The sequence below is a fragment of the Nomascus leucogenys genome, chromosome 22a (assembly GCF_006542625.1).
Source record: "Nomascus leucogenys isolate Asia chromosome 22a, Asia_NLE_v1, whole genome shotgun sequence".
Taxonomy (NCBI): Eukaryota; Metazoa; Chordata; class Mammalia; order Primates; family Hylobatidae; genus Nomascus; species Nomascus leucogenys.
The window spans coordinates 52842934-52865294 of record NC_044402.1 but is presented as its reverse complement, the minus strand read 5'-3'; the positions used below and the strand labels follow the sequence as shown (position 1 = coordinate 52865294).

Sequence of the window (22361 nt, the reverse complement as noted above, 5' to 3'; positions counted from 1 at the left end):
TATAAATGAATATGAGCCGAGGTCAGGAGATTGAGACCATCCTGGCTAACACGGTAAAACCCCGTCTCTACCAAAAATACAAAAAATTAGCCAGGCATGGTGGCATGCGCCTGTAGTCCCAGTTACTCAGGAGGCTGAGGCAGGAGAATCGCTTGAACCCGGGAGGCGAAAGTTACAGTGAGCCGAGATCGCGCCACTGCACTCCAGCCTGGGCGACAAGAGTGAGAGTGAGACTCCATCTCAAAAAAAAAAAAAAAGTGAGCATTTTTTTGTGGACTCCCACTCCGCTAAGTGGAAGAGAGAGAGAAAACAACCATAATCCCCTCTCAGCACCACCCCTCCCCTCCCCGCCCCAGTTAACCCACCTCAACCACCCCCAGTACCGTTTTGCAGCTGCCATCCGACTTTTCCCTGAAACAAGCCCCACTCTAATCAAGACGGGCACCTGCAATTTCTCTTAAGGCCCACAATTAAGTCCTAACAAAAATATGTGTAGCCCTAACTCCTACACGTATAACTCTTCAGAAGTACTGTCCTTTTCAGACTATAGATAGATGGAATTCAGACACTATCGCTCCCTAAATATCCATTATCTTCACATATTAACAGACAAGAAAAAGTTTAACATTTTATTTTTCATATTTAAGTAAACAAATTATAAAAACATACATTCCCAGCCTTTGTAGTGTTTTCGCAAAGCAAAAAAACAAAAAAACAAAAAAAAACAAAAAACTCGTACAGAAGGTGGCAGTGTTGATTCATTTAAAGGGAACGAAACACCCTTACAGTATCAACATTAAATGCAAAGAATTCTAATGAACATATTGGTTATACTACAAAAACAATGAAGCCAGCTAATTACCATCAGGTTACAACTTAACTTTACAAAGAAGTGAAGCAGCAAAGAGCTGAAGCAGAAATGACATAGGAAAACAGCAGCAAAGTCCTTGAGTCCAAACAGTCCACCTCAAAGACAAACATACTAAGGAACGAAGGCTGCTAATCCACCTCCTCAATGGTGGGGCCTGACCCAGACCCTCCCTTGGGACTCTGAGCCCCGAAGCCGCCAGGCCCGGGACCACCCGCACCCTGGTACAGTCCGCTGATGATGGGGTTACACACCTGCTCCAGCTCCTTCCTCTTGTGCTCAAACTCGTCCTTCTCGGCCAGGGTGTTGGCGTCCAGCCACGAGATGACCTCTTGACACTTGTCCAGCACCTTCTTCTTGTCGGCCTCGCTGATCTTGCCCTTGAGCCCCTCATCCTCCACGGCGCTCTTCATATTGAAGGCGTAGGACTCCAGGGCGTTCTTGGCTGACACCCTCTCGCGCTGCACCTCGTCCTCGGCTTTGTACTTCTCCGCCTCCTGCACCATGCGCTCGATCTCTTCCTTGCTCAGGCGGCCCTTGTCGTTGGTGATGGTGATCTTGTTGGCCTTGCCGGTGCTCTTGTCCGTGGCCGTGACGTTCAGGATGCCGTTGGCATCGATGTCGAAGGTCACCTCGATCTGGGGCACGCCCCTGGGGGCCGGAGGGATGCCGCTCAGCTCGAAGCGCCCCAACAGATTGTTGTCCTTCGTCATGGCCCTCTCGCCCTCGTACACCTGGATCAGCACCCCGGGTTGGTTGTCGGAGTAGGTGGTGAAGATCTGCGTCTGCTTGGTGGGGATGGTGGAGTTGCGCTTGATCAGGGCAGTCATCACGCCTCCGGCCGTCTCCAGCCCCAGCGACAGGGGAGCCACGTCCAGCAGCAGCAGGTCCTGCACGTTCTCGGACTTGTCCCCCATCAGGATGGCCGCCTGCACCGCCGCCCCGTAGGCCACAGCCTCGTCGGGGTTGATGCTCTTGTTCAGGTCGCGCCCGTTGAAGAAGTCCTGCAGCAGCTTCTGCACCTTGGGGATGCGTGTGGAACCCCCGACCAGGACCAGGTCGTGGATCTGGGCCTTGTCCAGCTTGGCGTCGCGCAGAGCCTTCTCCACGGGCTCCAGGGTGCTTCGGAACAGGTCCGAGCACAGCTCCTCGAACCTCGCCCTGGTGATGGACGTGTAGAAGTCGATACCCTCAAACAGGGAGTCGATCTCCAGGCTGGCCTGAGTGCTGGACGACAGGGTCCTCTTGGCCCTCTCGCAGGCGGTGCGCAGCCGCCTCACGGCTCGCTTGTTCTGGCTGATGTCCTTTTTGTGTTTTCTCTTGAACTCCTCCACGAAGTGGTTCACCAGCCTGTTGTCAAAGTCCTCCCCACCCAGGTGGGTGTCCCCGGCCGTGGCCTTCACCTCGAAGATACCGTCGTCGATCGTCAGGATGGACACGTCGAAGGTGCCCCCGCCCAGGTCAAAGATGAGCACGTTGCGCTCCCCCTTGCCCGTTCTGTCCAGGCCGTAGGCGATGGCGGCGGCCGTGGGCTCGTTGATGATCCGCAGCACGTTGAGCCCCGCGATCACACCCGCATCCTTGGTGGCCTGGCGCTGCGAGTCGTTGAAGTAGGCCGGCACGGTGATCACCGCGTTGGTCACCGGGTAGCCCAGGTACGCCTCGGCGATCTCCTTCATCTTGGTCAGCACCATGGACGAGATCTCCTCGGGGTAGAATGCCTTGGTCTCCCCCTTGTAGCTCACCTGCACCTTGGGCTTGTCTCCGTCGTTGATCACCTGGAAAGGCCAGTGCTTCATGTCCGACTGCACCACCGGGTCGCCGAACTTGCGGCCGATCAGCCGCTTCGCGTCAAACACGGTGTTCTGCGGGTTCAGCGCCACCTGGTTCTTGGCCGCATCCCCGATGAGCCGCTCGGTGTCCGTGAAGGCCACGTAGCTGGGGGTGGTGCGATTGCCCTGGTCGTTGGCGATGATCTCCACCTTGCCGTGCTGGAACACCCCCACGCAAGAGTAGGTGGTGCCCAGGTCGATGCCGATCGCCGCGGCTTTGGCCATGCCGGTGCCCTGCTCTCTGTCGGCTCCGCTCTGAGATTCGGGGCTGGAAACGGAGGACGGGATCCGGGACAAGAGCTCGGTCCTTCGGAACGCCGGAAACTCAACGCGGCGGTGCCCGCAGCCGCACAGGTTCGCTCTGGAAAGCCTTAGGGACCGCGGGAGTCACCCTCGGAAAAGGCAACGAACTCACGCAGCAGCTCTTCAGGCTGGCCGTTTTCCGGACCGCTCGCCCCTCGGCTTTTATAAGTCGTCACGGAGACCCGCCTTTCCCCTTCTGAGCCAATCACCGAGCTCGATGAGGCTGCCAGGTCGGGAATATTCCAGGGGTTTCGCCTCCCGTCCTGCCCCCCAGCCTTCCTTGGACCAATCAGGGCCAGGGTGCCGCCCCCTGCTCAGAACTCTCCAGAGTCTTCTGGGATTCACTGGAGGGGACAGGGGCCCTGAGAGGAAGGGGGAGTGGTGGTGGGAAGGGTGTTGGTCTCCATGGCGATGCTGGCCGCCTGCCGTTCAGTAGGTAATTGACAGGAAGGGCCCGCTCTGGCCTTGTAATTTTAGGGCTGTGCGAGATTGGTCGGATGACTTTGGAGACAACCAGAACCCGAAAGTTACCTTGTTTCTCGAAGGAGGCGGTGCATCGATGTGCCTAGGAAACTCTGATTGGACTGTGTCTGTGAAGGACGGAGCAGCCTTGGGTCCTTTCTCCGAGGCACCTAATGGCCTAGTCTGCCTGAGAAACGGCCCGGCTCTCCCGGATGTTTTTTCCATCTTAATGGGAAGGAGAAGGAAAGAGATAATGCAATATAGTTTTTGACATAATCTTTAACCTAAAGGATGGGACAACTGGGAATAGGAGCCTTTAAATTTTCACAAGGAAAGCAGTTGTGTAAACAGGCAGTTCTTAGCAAGACAGGGGCACCCATCCAAGGAGGAAGGGAGGCGCTGGTCGGGTAGTGGGAGGGGTGGGTCCGCCGCACCCCTGTCCCCGCCTTCAGCCGCTCCCGTCTGCTGCAACCAGGAGTTAGAAAAAAATTTTCCTTAGTATGTAGGCCGTCCTTAAGGCATTCTGGATTCCTCCATTTCCCTCCCCATTCCTAGCCTGGAGTCTGGGACACCTCCTTCCTACTTTCTTAATTCCTGGTTCACTCCTGGACAGTGTGTAGAACTAGGACCTCACAGTCCCGAGTAAGATTTTCTGTCTGTCCCTGAAACCCCTAGGCTGTCACCGTTTTTAGGTCAAATATAACAAGATGGTGAGCCTGGGAGGGCGGTGCGGGGGGGTGTTTAGCTCTCTTTAACATCACGTACTACAGCTGTTTGGCAGGTGGCCCTCTTTAAGCAAACTGTGTGGAGTGATGCTGGAAAGCAGGAGGGGTTGGGACCCAGGTTCTAGTTACTAGCTCCTCTAAAACCTCAGGTTATGTGTCTTAAGTTTGTTTTCGTTTTGAGACAGTCTCGCTCTGTCGCCCAAGCTGAAGTGCAGTGGCGTGATCTCAGCTCACTGCAACCTCCGCCTCCCGGGTTTAAGCAATTCTCCTACCTCAGCCTCCTGAGTAGCTGGGATTACAGGCATGTGCCACCACTCCTGGCTAATTTTTGTATTTTTAGTAGAGACAGGGTTTCACCATGTTGGTCAGGCTGGTCTCGAACTCCTGACCTCGTGATCCGCCCACCTCGGCCTCCCAAAGTGCAGGGATTACAGGCATGAGCCACCATTCCCGGTCTGTTGTTTGTTTTTGTTTGTTTGTTTGTTTTGAGACTGAGTCTCACTCTGTTGCCCAGGCTGGAGTGCAGTGGCGAGATCTCTGCTCATTGCAACCCCTGCCCCTGGGGTTCAAACAATTCTGCTGCCTCAGCCTCCCCAGTAGCTGGAATTACAGGATGTGCCACCACACCGGGCTAATTTTTGTATTTTTAATAGAGACAGGGTTTCGCCATGTTGGCCAGGCTGAATGTGTCTTAAGTTTTTATCCTAGATTCTAACTTCCTGCGGATTCTCCTTCCTCCTGTTTTAAATACGATTGCATTTAGTAATTTACTTTCCCTTTTTTTTTTCCTTCATTCTTAGTGTGAATGCAAGACCCTTTGTTAGGCGTCTGAAAGGAAAATGTGAGGGGTTAAAGCAATAGTACTGTGTTTACAACCTACCACAAAAAAAAAAAAAAGAAAAGAAAAAAAATAGCCTCATTGCCATGGGGATATTCCTTGAGCACAAATGGAAGGAAGAAGTTACTGATGAAGGGAATAATCCTGTTTTTAAACACTTTGCTCAATTGGCACTTTTCATATGCACAGCTGCACACACACCTGTCCAGTATCAAAACACCTCTTCCTGGAATTCAGGGGTATTCATTTGTTTATAATTCACTGATCTAAACTGATGTTGCAAATAAATTGCTTTAACAATCTGTGTGTGTCTGTATGTGCAGGTAGGTGATAACTTTCACATTCAGCTTTAGCTCCCTTAAGAATCACCTCTCTAAACTAGTCAAACCGGTCAAACTTCAGGAATTTTCCCAAACATTTCTCTATGAAATGTCTGGCTGGAGATTCTCCCAAACTATGTTCATCTTAGCTGCACAGTGTATCAACACTTCCAGAGACCCTTAACCTCACCCCTCCCTCTGGAAGCTTCCTCACCATCAACTACTACTACTGGCAGGTCTGGATTCATTCCTTCCCTCCTTCCAAATCTACAATTTAAAAGGCCAGCACGGTGGCTCACACCTGTAATCCCAGCACTTTGGGAGGCCAAAACAGCAGATCACCTGAGGTCAGAAGTTGGAGACCAGCCTGACCAACATGGAGAAAGCCCGTCTCTACTAAAAATACCAAAAAAAAAAAAAAAATTACCTGGACATGGTGGCACGTGCCTGTAATCCCAGCTACTTGGGAGTCTGAGGCAGGAGAATCACTTGAACCCAGGAGGCGGAGGTTGCGGTGAGCCGAGATCGTGCCACTGCACTCTAGCCTGGGCAACAAGAGCGAAACTCCTTCTCAAAAATAAAATACTTCTCTGATTCTGCTAAGAAACATAAAAAGTGGGGGGTGGGTGGCGGGAAAGGGGGAGGAAAAAAACCTCTCTATTGGCATGAAGCAAAGGGCATCACTGTCTCAACTGCCTGGCAACTAGATGTGGTGTTGGGGCCCCAAATCTTGGGTGATCTCCGGATAGCAGAAAAATCCAATATAAATGCTGTTTTTCTTGAATCAGTCACACTAGTCAGAGTCTACAGTGCTATAGTTGACCTAGCTTTTAAGTGAAGCCTCTGTGGACTAGACTGGAAACCCACACATACATATTCCTTGTCCATTTCCTGACAAGGAAAGGATCACCTGAATTTTCTTTTTTTCTTTTTTTTTTTTTTTGAGATGGAGTCTTGCTCTGTCGCCCAGGCTGGAGTGCAATGGCACAATCTCAGCTCACTGCAGCCTCCACCTCCCAGGTTCAAGCGATTCTCCTGCCTCAGCCTCCTGAGTGGCTGGGATTACAGGTGCGCACCACCATGCCTGGCTAATTTTTGTATTTTTAGTAGAGACAGGGTTTTGTCATGTTGGCCAGGCTGGTCTCGAACTCCTGACCTCAGGTGATCCGTCCGTCTGGGTCACCCAAAGTGCTGGGATTACAGGCATGAGGCACCATGCCGGCCTTTTCTTTCCTTTTAGACTGGATGCTTCACAAGGCAGAAATCTAGTCACAAGTTTAATTGCTGTCTAAGGTGAATATATAAGAACCCCAGGAGATTTTTCAGAACTTTAATGTGATTAATTTCAGAATTAGATTTTTATTGGATTCTGTGTTTGGAAGGATCAGAGCTCAGAGTCCCCAAAGTGAAAGCCAGGTCAGATGCTTTCAAAGGGACAAGAGAACTGAAGAGGGAGTGCCAAGAACATAATTGCTACAGCAGTGTGGGGTAAGAGAGCCTTCTTCAGGCTGACGCTGCAGGGTCTTTTCCTTCCTTCTCCCTCTCCTTTTAATAGTTCCTCAAACAGTAGTTTTCTTAATTTTGTTCTTTTTAAAAGATGGTATAGGCCGGGCGCCATGGCTCACGCATGTAATCTCAGCACTTTGGGAGGCCGAGGTGGGCGGATCATCTGAGGTCAGGAGTTCAAGACCAGCCTGGCAAACATGGCAAAACCCTGTCTCTCCTAAAAACACAAAAATTAGCCGGACGTGGTGGTGCACACCTGTAATCCCAGCTACTCAGGAGCTGAGGCAGGAGAATCACTTGAACCCGGGAGGTGGAGGTTGCAGTGAGCTGAGATCACACCACTGCACTCCAGTCTGGGTGACAGAGCAAGACTGTCTCAAAAAAATAATAAATTAAAAAAAAAAAGATGGTATAATTTTAAGTTCATCCAGATGAAAGCAAAAGAGTTAATTGATATGAAATCTAGAGGCAGGCATTCTTAACTGAATGAATGACAAATGCTTCAATGACAAAGAGAACCCTGGCCATTTCTAGCAGCACGGAAAGAAAAAATCTGGGAAGGGAAAATCCTGGATTTGCATCTGAGCTCTACTTCTTTGGTGAGGCTGTTTTTCTTTTCAACAAGTAAGTACTTGTACGTTGACTAAATAACACAAGTTTCGACGTGTTCATCTCTAAAACATAATTAACAATACCTGGACTGGGTGTGGTGGCTCAGGTCGGTAATCCCAGTGCTTTAGGAAGCCAAGGCAGGCACTTGAACTCAGAAGTCCAAGATCAGCCTGGGCAACATAGTGGGACACCATCTCTCTTTTTTTTTTTTTTTTTTTTTTTTTGAGACGGAGTCTTGCCGTCGCCCAGGCTGGAGTGCAGAGGCGCAATCTCGGCTCACTGCAAGCTCCGCCTCCCGGGTTCACGCCATTCTCCTGCCTCAGCCTCTCCGAGTAGCTGGGACTACAGGAGCCCGCCACCATGCCTGGCTAATTTTTTGTATTTTTAGTAGAGACGCGGTTTCACCGTGGTCTCGATCTCTTGACCTCGTGATCCGCCCGCCTCGGCCTCCCAAAGTGCTGGGATTACAAGCGTGAGCCACCGCGCCGGGCCTAGTGGGAAACCATCTCTACCAAAAACTTTACAAGTTAGCTGGGCGTGGTGGCAGGTGCCTGTAGTCCCAGCTACTTGGGAGGCTGAGGCAGGAGGATCGCTTGAGCACAAGAGGTCAAGGCTGCAGTGAGCTATGATCACGCCACTGCACTCCAGCCTGGGAGACAGAGATCCTGTCTCGAATAAAAAAATTTTTTTCCCTACATGATCAAAGAGAATATGATCTTCTCCCTCCTTTTATTGGGGATCCCATACTCTCAGATATGACTCGTAGTCATTCTTATTTAGGTGTTTAAAAGTTGGGGACCATTATTAGGACTACAGCTGCTTTCAGCTTAATGTAAAAACTGTCCTAAGATCTGCAGCACAGGCCATTCAGTCAAACCTTTTCATTTTCAAAGACAGCACCAAGGATCAAAGAAGTTCAGTGGCTTGATCTGGTTACCCAGATGACAGGTTACAGAACCGGTGATTGGAGCCACGGGTTCTGACACTCATTTTGCACTCCTTCCCACATTGGTTCATCAACCTAACTGGGTTTTGTTTGCTTTTAATTTTGTGGTTAGACCTAATTGTTTTATTCTCTAAAGAGGAAAACAACACAGTGTTGGCCTCTGCGAGCATTAAGGGCACCACGGGTATGTGATCAGCCAGGGACTCCCGTCCTGGCTGCTGCTCTGCTCTTCGGACTCACGACCACAGCCCCTACAAGCTCTTGCCTCCCCCACCTTCCAGCTCTCCCAGCCCTGCCTCTCCTTTCCGATAGAACAGATTGCTCAAGCAGAAAGAGGGGAAAGGAGGGGGGAGACCCGTTACTATGGCAAGGCTGGCATATAGTTCACAGAATCTTCTGGACGTTAAATATAGAGTCCTGACTAACCTTGACGTTTTAGGGCCGGTTGGCGAGAGGAGGGAGAGACTCGGGTGGCGCAGTTTGTTGGGGAGTATCCCTAAGAATGACACAGCAGTTCTCGCCTTGAAGGTCAGAAAACTCTAGAAACTTCGGGCAGAGCCAGCGACGGGGGGGGGGGCGGTGGGAAGCCTCAGCCAAAGGGGAGGAAAGGGGGGAGTGCGGGGGGGAGAAAAGGCGGGGCCGCTGGGGCCTGAGGGCGGGGCTGGCTTCGGGGCTGCCTGTTCGACTCTTGCGTTTTCCGATGTTTTTTTTTTTTTTTTTTTCCAAAAACTGATTAAAGGAGGAAACAAAGAAGGACCTTTCGAGTTTCTCTCATACTAGGTAACTTACAAGACGAAAATATTGGAGAGTTTTGTAATTTTCATACAACTAAATCAGATGCATTGGGTGGCCAGAGGCGAGACAGGAAGGTCCCCACCGCCCGCGGCCAGCGCGCACCAGTCTGCGCGGGGACGCGCGACTGATGGGAGAGGAGGAGATGGAGTCGGTTGGCTTTTGCCTACCGCCAGCTCAGTGCCCCCGTTCTAGTCCCTCGCCCCGTGAGGCATCAGGAGAGTAAGAAAATTAGACCCTCAGGAGTGATTCTCGGTTGCTGAGCTCCTCCATAGTCCCAACCTGTGAATCTGCTCCAGCCCTCCTCCGGTGCCCTCCCTTCTAATTTTTTTTTTTTTTTTTTTTTTTTTACTTTTTTTTGAGACAGGGTCTCGCTCTGTCGCCCAGGCTGGAGTGCAGTGGCGCAATCACGGCTCACTGCAGCCTGGATCTCCCAGGCTCAAGCGATCCTCCCGCCTCAGCCTCCCGGGTAGCTGGGACTCCAGGCCCGCGCCACCACGCCCTGCTCCTGTCACCTCCGATTCTTGATCGGGCTGGACGTGGGCCAGCGGGGTGAGGCGGGTTTAACTCCGTGTCTGGAATGCTCCGCTGCCCTACCCCTCAAACATCCCTTTAAATGGTGATGCTAGGAAAGGACGAGGGCCCGGTGGGCTTACTCCCTCTGGCTGAACTACACCTGATAGATACCTCAGGGGCGTTTCCCAAGGGGACGGATTTAGATCAGTTAGCAGGAGGAATGGTGGCTGTCACAATTTTTTATATTCACGTAAGGATCGCTCCCTCAGAAATCGCCAATATTGGCTCCCCCCTGAAATAACCTCATTTCCTTTTTTAGCCTAAAGCTGTATTATTTCTGCCCACTTCTCTCACATCTATAAAATACTGTAGTTAATTTTTTGTTTTGGTACCTTTTTTGTCTTTTTGAGGATGACAAGAACTCTTAAAGACCAGGAATAACAGTAAATGTATATGTTATAAAATAAAATCCTGGGTTCAAAAGCCATCTAAAATCAAATTTATTACCATAGCCTGCTGCCTTCTGAGGCCTGGTATAGGAAGGTAGGAGGTGATTGGAATTGAGAAGATATTTATATTTGTTTTTCCACACTTGCAGTTATTTTTCCTGTTGCACTTTTCCTCCCTCAAAGTTCCTCTGCTACTCAAATCATCACTCCGTTTACGGATGGCACTGCATTCTCTTTGCTAATTCCACAGCTCCCTCAACCTCTTTTCTTGAGGTTACAAAGTGAATATTTCAAAGTACAGTACTCTGTGCTAGGGTATGCAGGCAAGCTATATATATATATATATATATATATTTTTTTTTTTTTTTTTTTTTGAGACGAAGTCTTGCTCTGTCTCCCAGGCTGGAGTGCAGTGGCGTGATCTCAGCTCACTGCAGGCTCCACCTCCCGGGTTCAAGTGAGTCTCCTGCCTTAGCCTCCCGAGTAGCTGAGATTACAGGCGCCCGCCACCATGCCTGGCTAATTTTTGTATTTTTAGTAGAGGTGGGGTTTCACCATCTTGACCAGGCTTGTCTTGAACTCCTGACCTAGTGATCCACCCACCTCAGCCTCCCAAAGTGCTGGGATTACAGGTGTGAGCCACCGCGCCAGGCCGACAAGCAATAATTTTTATATATTTCTTGTTAAAACACCTACTAATAAGCTTGATAGGGCCATAGGAACTCTCTTATTGCCTCCATTCAATGTTATGTCTGATGACTTCTCTACTTTGTCAACAAAGGTATTTGGTAGGTCCTTCCCAATCTCCACCCTTTTCCAATTACCCTTTTCCCCACCCCCATACCACAGTAGTGGTAGTTGCTCCTGGTTTAGAGTTACTATAGGGTCTGCAGATCAGAGTCACAAATGCTACTGCAGCTCTGAAGGGGAGAGGAGGTCCTATAGCAAAGGCATATTCCCATGAAGATTGATTTACATTGTGGCCAGAGTCCACAGTACTACAGTTTAACTACCATGAGAGATAAATGTTGCTCTATAGACTGGCCTGGAAACCTAAGCATTTCATATTTATTTTCTATTTTCAAACTTCCAAAGCAAGGTCTACCTGTATGTATCATTTTCCATAACACTGGATTTTCTTCATAACAAGTATTTAGTGAATGGTTTGATGGGCTTTGAGGTACACATAAACTCATAAAGTGCTTCTTTTTTTTTTTTTTTGAGATGGAGTCTCGCTCTATCGCCCAGGCTGGAGTGCAGTGGCGCAATCTTGGCTCACTGCAAGCTCCCGGGTTCACGCCACTCTCCTGCCTCAGCCTCTCCAAGTAGCCGGGACTACAGGCGCCCGCCACCACGCCCAGCCAATTTTTTGTATTTCTAGTAGAGACGGGGTTTCACTGTGGTCTCGATCTCCTGACCTCGCGATCCGCCCCGCCTCGGCCTCCCAAAGTGCTGGGACCACAAGCGTGAGCCACCGCGCCCGGCCATAAAGTGCTTTAATGTAATATTGATACAATTGATTTTTTTTCTTTTTTTTTTTTAGAGACAGGGTCTCACTCTGTTGCTCAGGCTGGAGTGCAGTGATGCAGTCATGGCTCACTGCAGCCTTGACCTTTACAATGTTATGCAACCGTCAACTCTGTCTGGTTCCAAAACATTTTCATCGCCCTTAGATACTATTTATTTATTTATTTATTCACTGAGACGGAGTTTCGCTCATTGTCCAGGCTGGAGTGCAATGGCACAATCTCGGCTCACTGCAACATCCACCTCCTGGGTTCAAGCGATTCTCTTGCCTCAGCCTCCCAAATTGCTGGGATTATAGGTGCCCACCACCACAAGCAGCTGATTTTTTGTATTTTTAATAGAGATAGGGTTTCACCCTGTTGGCCAGGCTGGTCTTGAACTCCTGACCTCAGGTGATCCACCCACCTCGGCCTCCCAAAGTGCTGGGATTACAGGCATGAGCCATGCGCCTGGCCGACACAATTTATTTTTATTTTTTGAGATGGAGTCTTGCTCTGTCACCTAGGCTGGAGTGCAGTGGCGCAATCTTGGCTCACTGAAACCTCTGCCTTCCGAGTTCAAGTGATTCACCTGCCCCAGCCTCCCGAATAGCTGGGATTACAGGCGCACACCATCGCGCCTGGCTAATTTTTGTACTTTTAGTGCAGGAGGTGGAGGGGGGGGGGTCTCACCATGTTGGCCAGGCTGGTCTAGAACTCCTGACCTCAGGTGATCCGCCTGCCTCGGCCTCCCAAAGTGCTGGGATTACAGGAGTGAGCCACCACACCAGGCCAGATACAATTTATTTTTAAAAGGGCTCACTCAGGGAGCTTTAAGGATTGTAGTGGGCATTTTCCAACAAGGAGGGAATTACTTCTTGGATGCTAGCGGCTGGGGCATGAAGCATCTCCAAGGGAGATGAAGGGATGCATGGGAGTAAAGTCTGTATGTAGGTCTTCCTGGCTCGGGTGCTCACTGGGGTACTTAAATTGTAGGTGATAACTGCTAAGAATGTGGCATTTCTATTTCAGGATGCTTTCAGTCATAAGAGAGGCATCGAGCCAAACCCTTCCATTTTAAAAGATGACAACTAAAGCACATGTGGATAGCAAGCCAGTGAATGTACCCCTATTTTTTCACTTTGAAATTTAGGACACTCCTTCCATTCCATGTTGAATCTAGATTAAATATCAAGTCCATGAGCATATCAGGTGTACCTACAGGAGGTAGGAGCACTGGCCTCCCATCTAACTGCGTTCTTTTTGACCACTTTTGCAGAAACATCCCTGCCCCCCCCCACCTCTTTTGAGACCAATCTTACACAAACATCACTTTGAGGCTACCCTCCCAGGTGTTAAACTTTTTCTGTACCCTCAGGCTAAACCCAATCAGCATCAACAAACTTTACTTTTTTTTGTTTGTTTGTTTGTGAGACGGGGTCTGGCTGTGATGCCCAGGCTAGAGTGCAATGGTGTGATCTCAGCTCACCGCTACCACTGCTTCCTGGGTTCACGCGATTCTCCTGCCTCAGCCTCCCTGGGACTACAGGCACGCACCACCACACCCGGCTAATTTTTGTGTTTTTAGTAGAGATAGGGTTTCACCACATTGGCCAGGTTGGTCTGGAACTCCTGACCTCAAGTGATCAGCCCATCTCAGCCTCCCAAGTGCTGGGATTACAGGCTTGAGCCACCACTCCTGGCCAGAATCAAGACGCTTTACTGGACGATACCATTTGTCTAACACAAATGGATCACATTACAACAGCCACACCTCTGCCATATCTGCCCTTACTGGAAGCAAAAATGCCTTTCCATTTTAGACGCTATGAGAAAGACAACCTATGCAGACCCTACTGACCCCCAAATAAAGGAATAAAAGGCATCACTTGAATTTTAAAGTTTATTTACTTTGAAGTAACCAACTTAAAAAATGGCCTGAGTTCAGTGTATTACGAAGAAGAAATAGTCGTAAGATGGCAGTATAAATTTATCTCTGCATGTAGAGACCGGAAAAAAAGCAAGTTCAGTACTTCACTAAAAAAGTTACATTCAGTACTTCACCAAAAAATTTCAACATTGCAAACACAGGAAATTGAGAACTGACAAACAGAAATACTAGGAAATGCAAAGTCTTGAGGCTCCAAAACAAAAACAGCAATCTTGGGAAGGCTCCTAATCTACCTCCTCAATGGTGGGGCCTGACCCAGACCCTCCCTTGGGACTCTGAGCCCCGAAGCCGCCAGGCCCGGGACCACCCGCACCCTGGTACAGTCCGCTGATGATGGGGTTACACACCTGCTCCAGCTCCTTCCTCTTGTGCTCAAACTCGTCCTTCTCGGCCAGGGTGTTGGCGTCCAGCCACGAGATGACCTCTTGACACTTGTCCAGCACCTTCTTCTTGTCGGCCTCGCTGATCTTGCCCTTGAGCCCCTCATCCTCCACGGCGCTCTTCATGTTGAAGGCGTAGGACTCCAGGGCGTTCTTGGCTGACACCCTCTCGCGCTGCACCTCGTCCTCGGCTTTGTACTTCTCCGCCTCCTGCACCATGCGCTCGATCTCTTCCTTGCTCAGGCGGCCCTTGTCGTTGGTGATGGTGATCTTGTTGGCCTTGCCGGTGCTCTTGTCCGTGGCCGTGACGTTCAGGATGCCGTTGGCATCGATGTCGAAGGTCACCTCGATCTGGGGCACGCCCCTGGGGGCCGGAGGGATGCCGCTCAGCTCGAAGCGCCCCAACAGATTGTTGTCCTTCGTCATGGCCCTCTCGCCCTCGTATACCTGGATCAGCACCCCGGGTTGGTTGTCGGAGTAGGTGGTGAAGATCTGCGTCTGCTTGGTGGGGATGGTGGAGTTGCGCTTGATCAGGGCAGTCATCACGCCTCCGGCCGTCTCCAGCCCCAGCGACAGGGGAGCCACGTCCAGCAGCAGCAGGTCCTGCACGTTCTCGGACTTGTCCCCCATCAGGATGGCCGCCTGCACCGCCGCCCCGTAGGCCACAGCCTCGTCGGGGTTGATGCTCTTGTTCAGGTCGCGCCCGTTGAAGAAGTCCTGCAGCAGCTTCTGCACCTTGGGGATGCGTGTGGAACCCCCGACCAGGACCAGGTCGTGGATCTGGGCCTTGTCCAGCTTGGCGTCGCGCAGAGCCTTCTCCACGGGCTCCAGGGTGCTTCGGAACAGGTCCGAGCACAGCTCCTCGAACCTCGCCCTGGTGATGGACGTGTAGAAGTCGATGCCCTCAAACAGGGAGTCGATCTCCAGGCTGGCCTGGGTGCTGGACGACAGGGTCCTCTTGGCCCTCTCGCAGGCGGTGCGCAGCCGCCTCACGGCTCGCTTGTTCTGGCTGATGTCCTTTTTGTGTTTTCTCTTGAACTCCTCCACGAAGTGGTTCACCAGCCTGTTGTCAAAGTCCTCCCCACCCAGGTGGGTGTCCCCGGCCGTGGCCTTCACCTCGAAGATACCGTCGTCGATCGTCAGGATGGACACGTCGAAGGTGCCCCCGCCCAGGTCAAAGATGAGCACGTTGCGCTCCCCCTTGCCCGTTCTGTCCAGGCCGTAGGCGATGGCGGCGGCCGTGGGCTCGTTGATGATCCGCAGCACGTTGAGCCCCGCGATCACACCCGCATCCTTGGTGGCCTGGCGCTGCGAGTCGTTGAAGTAGGCCGGCACGGTGATCACCGCGTTGGTCACCGGGTAGCCCAGGTACGCCTCGGCGATCTCCTTCATCTTGGTCAGCACCATGGACGAGATCTCCTCGGGGTAGAATGCCTTGGTCTCCCCCTTGTAGCTCACCTGCACCTTGGGCTTGTCTCCGTCGTTGATCACCTGGAAAGGCCAGTGCTTCATGTCCGACTGCACCACCGGGTCGCCGAACTTGCGGCCGATCAGCCGCTTCGCGTCAAACACGGTGTTCTGCGGGTTCAGCGCCACCTGGTTCTTGGCCGCATCCCCGATGAGCCGCTCGGTGTCCGTGAAGGCCACGTAGCTGGGGGTGGTGCGATTGCCCTGGTCGTTGGCGATGATCTCCACCTTGCCGTGCTGGAACACCCCCACGCAAGAGTAGGTGGTGCCCAGGTCGATGCCGATCGCCGCGGCTTTGGCCATGCCGGTGCCCTGCTCTCTGTCGGCTCCGCTCTGAGATTCGGGGCTGGAAACGGAGGACGGGATCCGGGACAAGAGCTCGGTCCTTCGGAACGCCGGAAACTCAACGCGGCGGTGCCCGCAGCCGCACAGGTTCGCTCTGGAAAGCCTTGGGACCGCGGGAGTCACCCTCGGAAAAGGCAACGAACTCACGCAGCAGCTCTTCAGGCTGGCCGTTTTCCGGACCGCTCGCCCCTCGGCTTTTATAAGTCGTCACGGAGACCCGCCTTTCCCCTTCTGAGCCAATCACCGAGCTCGATGAGGCTGCCAGGTCGGGAATATTCCAGGGGTTTCGCCTCCCGTCCTGCCCCCCAGCCTTCCTTGGACCAATCAGAGGCCAGGGTGCCGCCCCCTGCTCAGAACTCTCCAGAGTCTTCTGGGATTCACTGGAGGGGACAGGGGCCCTGAGAGGAAGGGGGAGTGGCGGTGGGAAGGGTGTTGGTCGCCATGGCAATGCTGACCGCCAGCGCTTCAGCGCCTAATTGACAGGAAGGGTCGGCGCTGGGCTTTTAATTGTAGGGGCTTGCTGGGTCTGCGCAGTTGTGGGCAGGGGGTGGTGCGGGGAGCGGGTGACGCGCGTCCAGGGAAGGGTGGTGGCGTTTGTGTTGACACCGCCCGGCCACGTTACAATGGAGATACTGTCTGACCTCATGGGCCCGTTTGGAAAAAGATGACTGAGTTGGAGCCGGCTCAAATTGGCAGGAGGGACGGGGTGGGGGGTGGGGGGACTCCGGTTGTGCAGTTTGATATTGAGGGAGCCCCAATCTACACGCCGGAGCTCCATAATCTGAACGTTTCCAAACTGAAGCGAAGGCGTCGGGAGACTAGCTGAGCCACTAGGGATCTGATTGATTGTGAACCTGCAAGGGTCAGTAGGTCCTTGTTTGGGAAAGTACTGGAAAGTTCTCTAGTTGGTTTAAGCCTGAGGTATGTGGGCGTTGGCTGATCCGGGTAGGAGGAGCACTTGGGGAAAGCTAAGATAGCTCCAGATTGATTGGTCGGAGCAGCCAGAATGGGGCAGGCGGGGAAAGGGGGAGGCGGGGGACGGAAGCGGAGTAACTGGGAGGCGGGGAAAGGGAGTGCGGCCTGTCGGGGAAATGGGGAGGCGGGGAAGGTGCGGTAAGGGGAAGGCGGGGTAAGGGGGAGGCAGGGTAACTGGGAAGCGGGGGAAAGGGAGTGCGGCCTAGGAATCTGCGGTGTAGAGAGGGATGGACACTAAACCCTTTATTTTATTATTTTTTATTTTTTTTGAGACGGAGTCTCGCTCTGTCGCCCAGGCTGGAGTGCAGTGGCACGATCTTGGCTCACCGCAAGCTCCGCCTCCCGAGTTCAGGCCATTCTCCTGCCTTAGACTCCAGAGTAGCTGGGACTGCAGGCGCCCGCCACCACGCCCGGCTAAGTTTTTCTATTTTTTAGTAGAGACGAGGTTTCACCGTGTTAGCCAGGATGGTAGCCAGGATGGTAGCCAGGATGGTCTCGATCTCCTCACCTCGTGATCCGCCCGCCTCGGCCTCTCAAAGTGCTGGGATTACAGGCGTGAGCCGCCGCGCCCCGCCCTTAAACCCTTTATTGATCAGTTATTGGCTCCAGAAAACAGGAGTTTTATTTACGAGAAGGATAGAGATACTGTCTGGAGCGCCGTGTCTTTTGGGAAAACTGGAGGGCTTGTGGGTTTCTAGCAGTCATCTTCAGCCTGACTGGAATTTACTGCTGGTGAACCCCTAATAGAGAAGAGTATCCCAGGAAGGCAGCGGAACTCGTGTGGAGGCTGATTCAGTCTCTTGAAGAGACCAGAATGTACACTACTCTTGGGTCGTAAAGAGACAGAATCCCACAATAAAATATATAGGAACAGGACAGTAGAATTAGGTCACTTGGGAAATTGAAAACAATATACAGCTACTTGCTTCCCAACTTCTTTGAGTAGCTGAGAATGCTTTTGTCTACCCTGTCCAAAAAGCCCTCTGCCATGACAGTAGCGTCTCCATGTATTTGTATAGGCTTGCTCATAGCAACATTATTCTGTAACCTGTGCCCATCGAGAGATGGATAAGCAAAATGTGGTATATAGGCCAGGTGCGGTGGTGGCTCACGCCTGTCATCCCAGAACTTCGGGAGACTGAGGCGGGCGGACCACTTAAGGTTAGGAGATTGAGACCATCCTGGCCAACATGGTGAAACTCTGTTTGTACTAAAAATACAAAAATTATCTGGGAGTGGCAGTGCACGCCTGTAGTCCCAGTTCCTCGGGAGGCTGAGGCAGGAGAATTAGCTTGAACCCAGGAATTGGAGGTTGCAGTGAGCCAAGATCATGCCACTGCACTCCAGCCTGGGCAACAGAGTGAGACTCCATCTCAAAACAAAAACAAAGTGGTATATAAATATGAATATTACTCAGCCTTAGGAAGGAAATTGTGACATGTTACAACATGGATGAAACCTGTGCACATAAGCTAAGTGACATAAGCAAAGTCACAAAAGGATAAATACTGTATAATTCCACTTACATGAAGTTATAGGAGTAGTCAAATTCATAGAAAAAGAAAAAGGAGGTCGGGTGCCTTGGCTTAAGCCTATAATCCTAACACTTGGTGACTTGGAGGTAGGAGGAGGTTTCCTTGAGCCCAGGAGTGAGAAACTAGCTTGGACAACATAGGGAGACCCTGTCTCTACAAAAAAATAAAAAATTAGCTGGGTGTGGTGGCCTTCACCTGTGGTCCCAGCTACTTGGGAGGCTGAGACAAAAGGATCCCGTGAGCCTGGGAGGTCAAGACTGCAGTGAGCCATGATTACACCACTGCAGTGCAGCCTGCGTGACAAAATGAGACCCTGTCTCTAAAAAATGAGAAAAAAGAATGGTTGTTACCAGGGGATAAGGGGAGGGGAAAACGGGAGTTGCTTAATGAGTATACAGTTTCAGTTTTGAGAGATGAACAGAATTCTGGAAATTGGTTCAACACCGCTGTGATTGAACTCACTACCAAACTCTACACTTAAAAATGGTTAAGATGGTACAATTTGTGTGTATTTTACCACAATAAAAAATAAAAAATAGGCTGGGCGAGATGTTCACTCCTGTAATCCAAGTACTTGGGGAGGCTGAGGCTGAAGGATCATTTGAGCCCTGAAGGAGTTTGACACCAGCCTGAGCAACATAAGGAGACCCCATCTGTACACAAAATTAAAACATTAGCTAGGCAGAGGGCTGGTCACGGTGGCTCATGCCTGTAATCCCAGAACTTTGGGAGGCTGAGGCGGGCGGATCACCTGAGGTCAGGAGTTCGAGACCAGCCTGGCCAATATAGTGAAACAGTGAAACTCCATCTCTACTAAAAATACAAAAATTAGCTGGGCGTGGTGGTGCACCCATAATCCCAGCCACGCGGGAGGCTGAGACAGGAGAATCGCTTGAAGTCAAGAGGTGGAGGTTGCAGTGAGCCTAGATCACACCACTGCAGTCCAGCCTGGATGACAAAGCGAGACTCCGTCTCAAAAAAAAAAAAAAAAAAATTAGCCGGGCATGATGTCTCCAGTTATTCTGGAGGCTGAGGCAGGAAGATTGCTGGAGCCCAGGAGATCAAAGCTGCAGTGAGCTATGACTGCCCCTCTGCACTCCAACCTGGGTGACAGAGGAAGACCCTGTCTCAAAAAAAATAAATAACATTGAAAAGCAATCTGCCAAAACAGTATCTCATTCTTTCTCTATAGGCCTCAGAGAACCATGGCTACTGCCAAGGGAATCGCCATAGGCATCGACCTGGGCACCACCTACTCCTGCGTGGGGGTGTTCCAGCACGGCAAGGTGGAGATCATCGCCAACGACCAGGGCAACCGCACCACCCCCAGCTACGTGGCCTTCACAGACACCGAGCGGCTCATCGGGGATGCGGCCAAGAACCAGGTAGCCATGAATCCCCAGAACACTGTTTTTGATGCCAAACGTCTGATCGGCAGGAAATTTAATGATCCTGTTGTACAATCAGATATGAAACTTTGGCCTTTTCAAGTGATTAATGAAGGAGGCAAGCCCAAAGTGCTTGTGTCCTACAAAGGAGAGAATAAAGCTTTCTACCCTGAGGAAATCTCTTCGATGGTACTGACTAAGATGAAGGAGATTGCTGAGGGTTTTTTGGGCCACCCTGTCACCAATGCAGTGATTACCGTGCCAGCCTATTTCAATGACTCTCAACGTCAGGCTACCAAGGATGCAGGTGTGATTGCTGGACTTAATGTGCTAAGAATCATCAATGAGCCCACAGCTGCTGCCATTGCCTATGGTTTAGATAAAGGAGGTCAAGGAGAACGACATGTCCTGATTTTTGATCTGGGTGGAGGCACATTTGATGTGTCAATTCTGACCATAGATGATGGGATTTTTGAGGTAAAGGCCACTGCTGGGGACACTCACCTGGGTGGGGAGGACTTTGACAACAGGCTTGTGAGCCACTTCGTGGAGGAGTTCAAGAGGAAGCACAAAAAGGACATCAGCCAGAACAAGCGAGCCGTGAGGCGGCTGCGCACTGCCTGCGAGAGGGCCAAGAGGACCCTGTCGTCCAGCACCCAGGCCAACCTAGAAATTGATTCACTTTATGAAGGCATTGACTTCTACACATCCATCACCAGAGCTCGATTTGAAGAGTTGTGTGCAGACCTGTTTAGGGGTACCCTGGAGCCTGTAGAAAAAGCGCTTCGGGATGCCAAGATGGATAAGGCTAAAATCCATGACATTGTTTTAGTAGGGGGCTCCACCCGCATCCCCAAGGTGCAGCGGCTGCTTCAGGACTACTTTAATGGACGTGATCTCAACAAGAGCATCAACCCTGATGAGGCCGTAGCATATGGGGCTGCGGTACAGGCGGCCATCCTGATGGGGGACAAGTCTGAGAAGGTACAGGACCTGCTGCTGCTGGACGTGGCTCCCCTGTCACTGGGGCTGGAGACGGCTGGGGGCGTGATGACTGCCCTGATCAAGCGCAACTCCACCATCCCCACCAAGCAGACACAGATTTTCACCACCTACTCTGACAACCAACCCGGGGTGCTGATCCAGGTGTATGAGGGCGAGAGGGCCATGACAAAGGACAACAACCTGCTGGGGCGGTTTGACCTGACTGGAATCCCCCCAGCACCCAGGGGAGTTCCTCAGATTGAGGTGACGTTTGACATTGATGCCAATGGTATTCTCAATGTCACAGCCATGGACAAGAGCACTGGCAAGGCCAACAAGATCACCATCACCAATGACAAGGGCCGCCTAAGCAAGGAGGAGATTGAGCACATGGTTCTGGATGCTGAGAAATATAAAGCTGAAGATGAGGTCCAGAGGGAGAAAATTGCTGCAAAGAATGCGTTAGAATCCTATGCTTTTAACATGAAGAGTGTTGTGAGTGATGAAGGTTTGAAGGGCAAGATTAGTGAGTCCGATAAAAAGAAAATACTGGATAAATGCAACGAGCTCCTTTCATGGCTGGAGGCCAATCAACTGGCAGAGAAAGATGAGTTTGATCATAAGAGAAAGGAATTGGAGCAGATGTGTAACCCCATCATCACTAAACTCTACCAAGGAGGATGCACTGGGCCTGCCTGTGGAACAGGGTATGTGCCTGGAAGGCCTGCCACAGGCCCCACAATTGAAGAAGTAGATTAATTCTTTTTGGAACTGAAGCATCCTAGGATGCCTCTACATGTATTTCATTCCCCTCATCTTCAAACATCATTATTATTCTTGACCAGACCTGAACCTAAGTTACCATCCCTTGGGAATTCTGGAGGAGGAGTCTCATGCCCCACCTATCACACTCCCTCACATCCTGTTTCTGACTCTGGAATGGACTCAGGAAAACTAGGCCCCTCTTTAAACTGTGTAATGTATTTGAATGTCTGTTATTTCCAGCCACCCTAACATTCTTCTTCCTGTGTGGATGCTTATTTGTCAATCAGTAAATTTGTTCGTAAAGAAAATTACTTCTGGTATTTAGGCTGTGAATGCACCTCAAAGGGGAGAGTTTCATGGAGAGAGCATGTGTTCTCTGATTGTGAGCTCGTTGTGAATGATTAAATTGGTAAGGGTAAAGTATTTGAATTTTCATGAACTCGTGTGTGTGTGTGTGTGTGTGTGTGTGTGTGTGTGTGTTTGAGACAGAGTCTCGCCTTATCGCCCAGGCTGGAGTGCAGTGGCACAATCTCAGCTTACTGCAAGCTCTGCCTCCCGGGTTCACGCCATTCTCCTGCCTCAGCCTCCCAAGTAGCTGGGACTGCAGGCACCCCCCACCATGCCCGGCTAATTTTTTGTATTGTTTTAGTAAAGACGGGGTTTCACTGTGTTAGTCAGGATGGTCTCGATCTCCTGACCTCGTGATCCACCCGCCTTGGCCTCCCAAAGTGCTGGGATTATAGGCGTGAGCCACCGTGCCTGGCCCATGAACTCATTGTTTCAATCAGCCACATAATTTTTGATCCTCAGACACCTTTAGCACAGATGGAACAGATTGCAAACTATAACTGCTTTTAATCAGTTACAGGCTGGTTTTGGAGCTTAGGACTCAACTGG

General features: G+C 51.1%; 3 protein-coding genes across 4 annotated transcripts; 1 reads left to right on the top strand and 2 right to left on the bottom strand.

Moving 5' to 3' along the window:
• Positions 1 to 614: 614 nt before the first annotated feature.
• Positions 615 to 9011, bottom strand: LOC100594395 (heat shock 70 kDa protein 1). The gene is made up of 2 exons (XM_030803510.1): positions 8839 to 9011; positions 615 to 3690 (listed from the first exon to the last, which is right to left on the bottom strand). The coding sequence occupies exon 2, from the start codon at positions 2923 to 2925 to the stop codon at positions 1000 to 1002; it is 1926 nt and encodes a 641-aa protein (XP_030659370.1). The 5' UTR covers positions 2926 to 3690; positions 8839 to 9011; the 3' UTR covers positions 615 to 999.
• On the bottom strand, positions 615 to 16349 carry HSPA1A (heat shock protein family A (Hsp70) member 1A). The gene is made up of 2 exons (XM_030803511.1): positions 13859 to 16349; positions 615 to 1008 (listed from the first exon to the last, which is right to left on the bottom strand). The coding sequence occupies exons 1-2, from the start codon at positions 15773 to 15775 to the stop codon at positions 1000 to 1002; spliced, it is 1926 nt and encodes a 641-aa protein (XP_030659371.1). The 5' UTR covers positions 15776 to 16349; the 3' UTR covers positions 615 to 999.
• On the top strand, positions 16005 to 21772 carry HSPA1L (heat shock protein family A (Hsp70) member 1 like). Of its 2 annotated transcripts, none has more exons than XM_030803512.1 (2): positions 16005 to 16082; positions 19520 to 21772. In XM_030803512.1, the coding sequence occupies exon 2, from the start codon at positions 19533 to 19535 to the stop codon at positions 21456 to 21458; it is 1926 nt and encodes a 641-aa protein (XP_030659372.1). In that variant the 5' UTR covers positions 16005 to 16082; positions 19520 to 19532; the 3' UTR covers positions 21459 to 21772. The 2 variants fall into 2 exon arrangements, with proteins under 2 accessions (XP_030659372.1, XP_030659373.1); XM_030803513.1 differs by lacking the exon at positions 16005 to 16082 and adding an exon at positions 16673 to 16738.
• Positions 21773 to 22361: the final 589 nt, after the last annotated feature.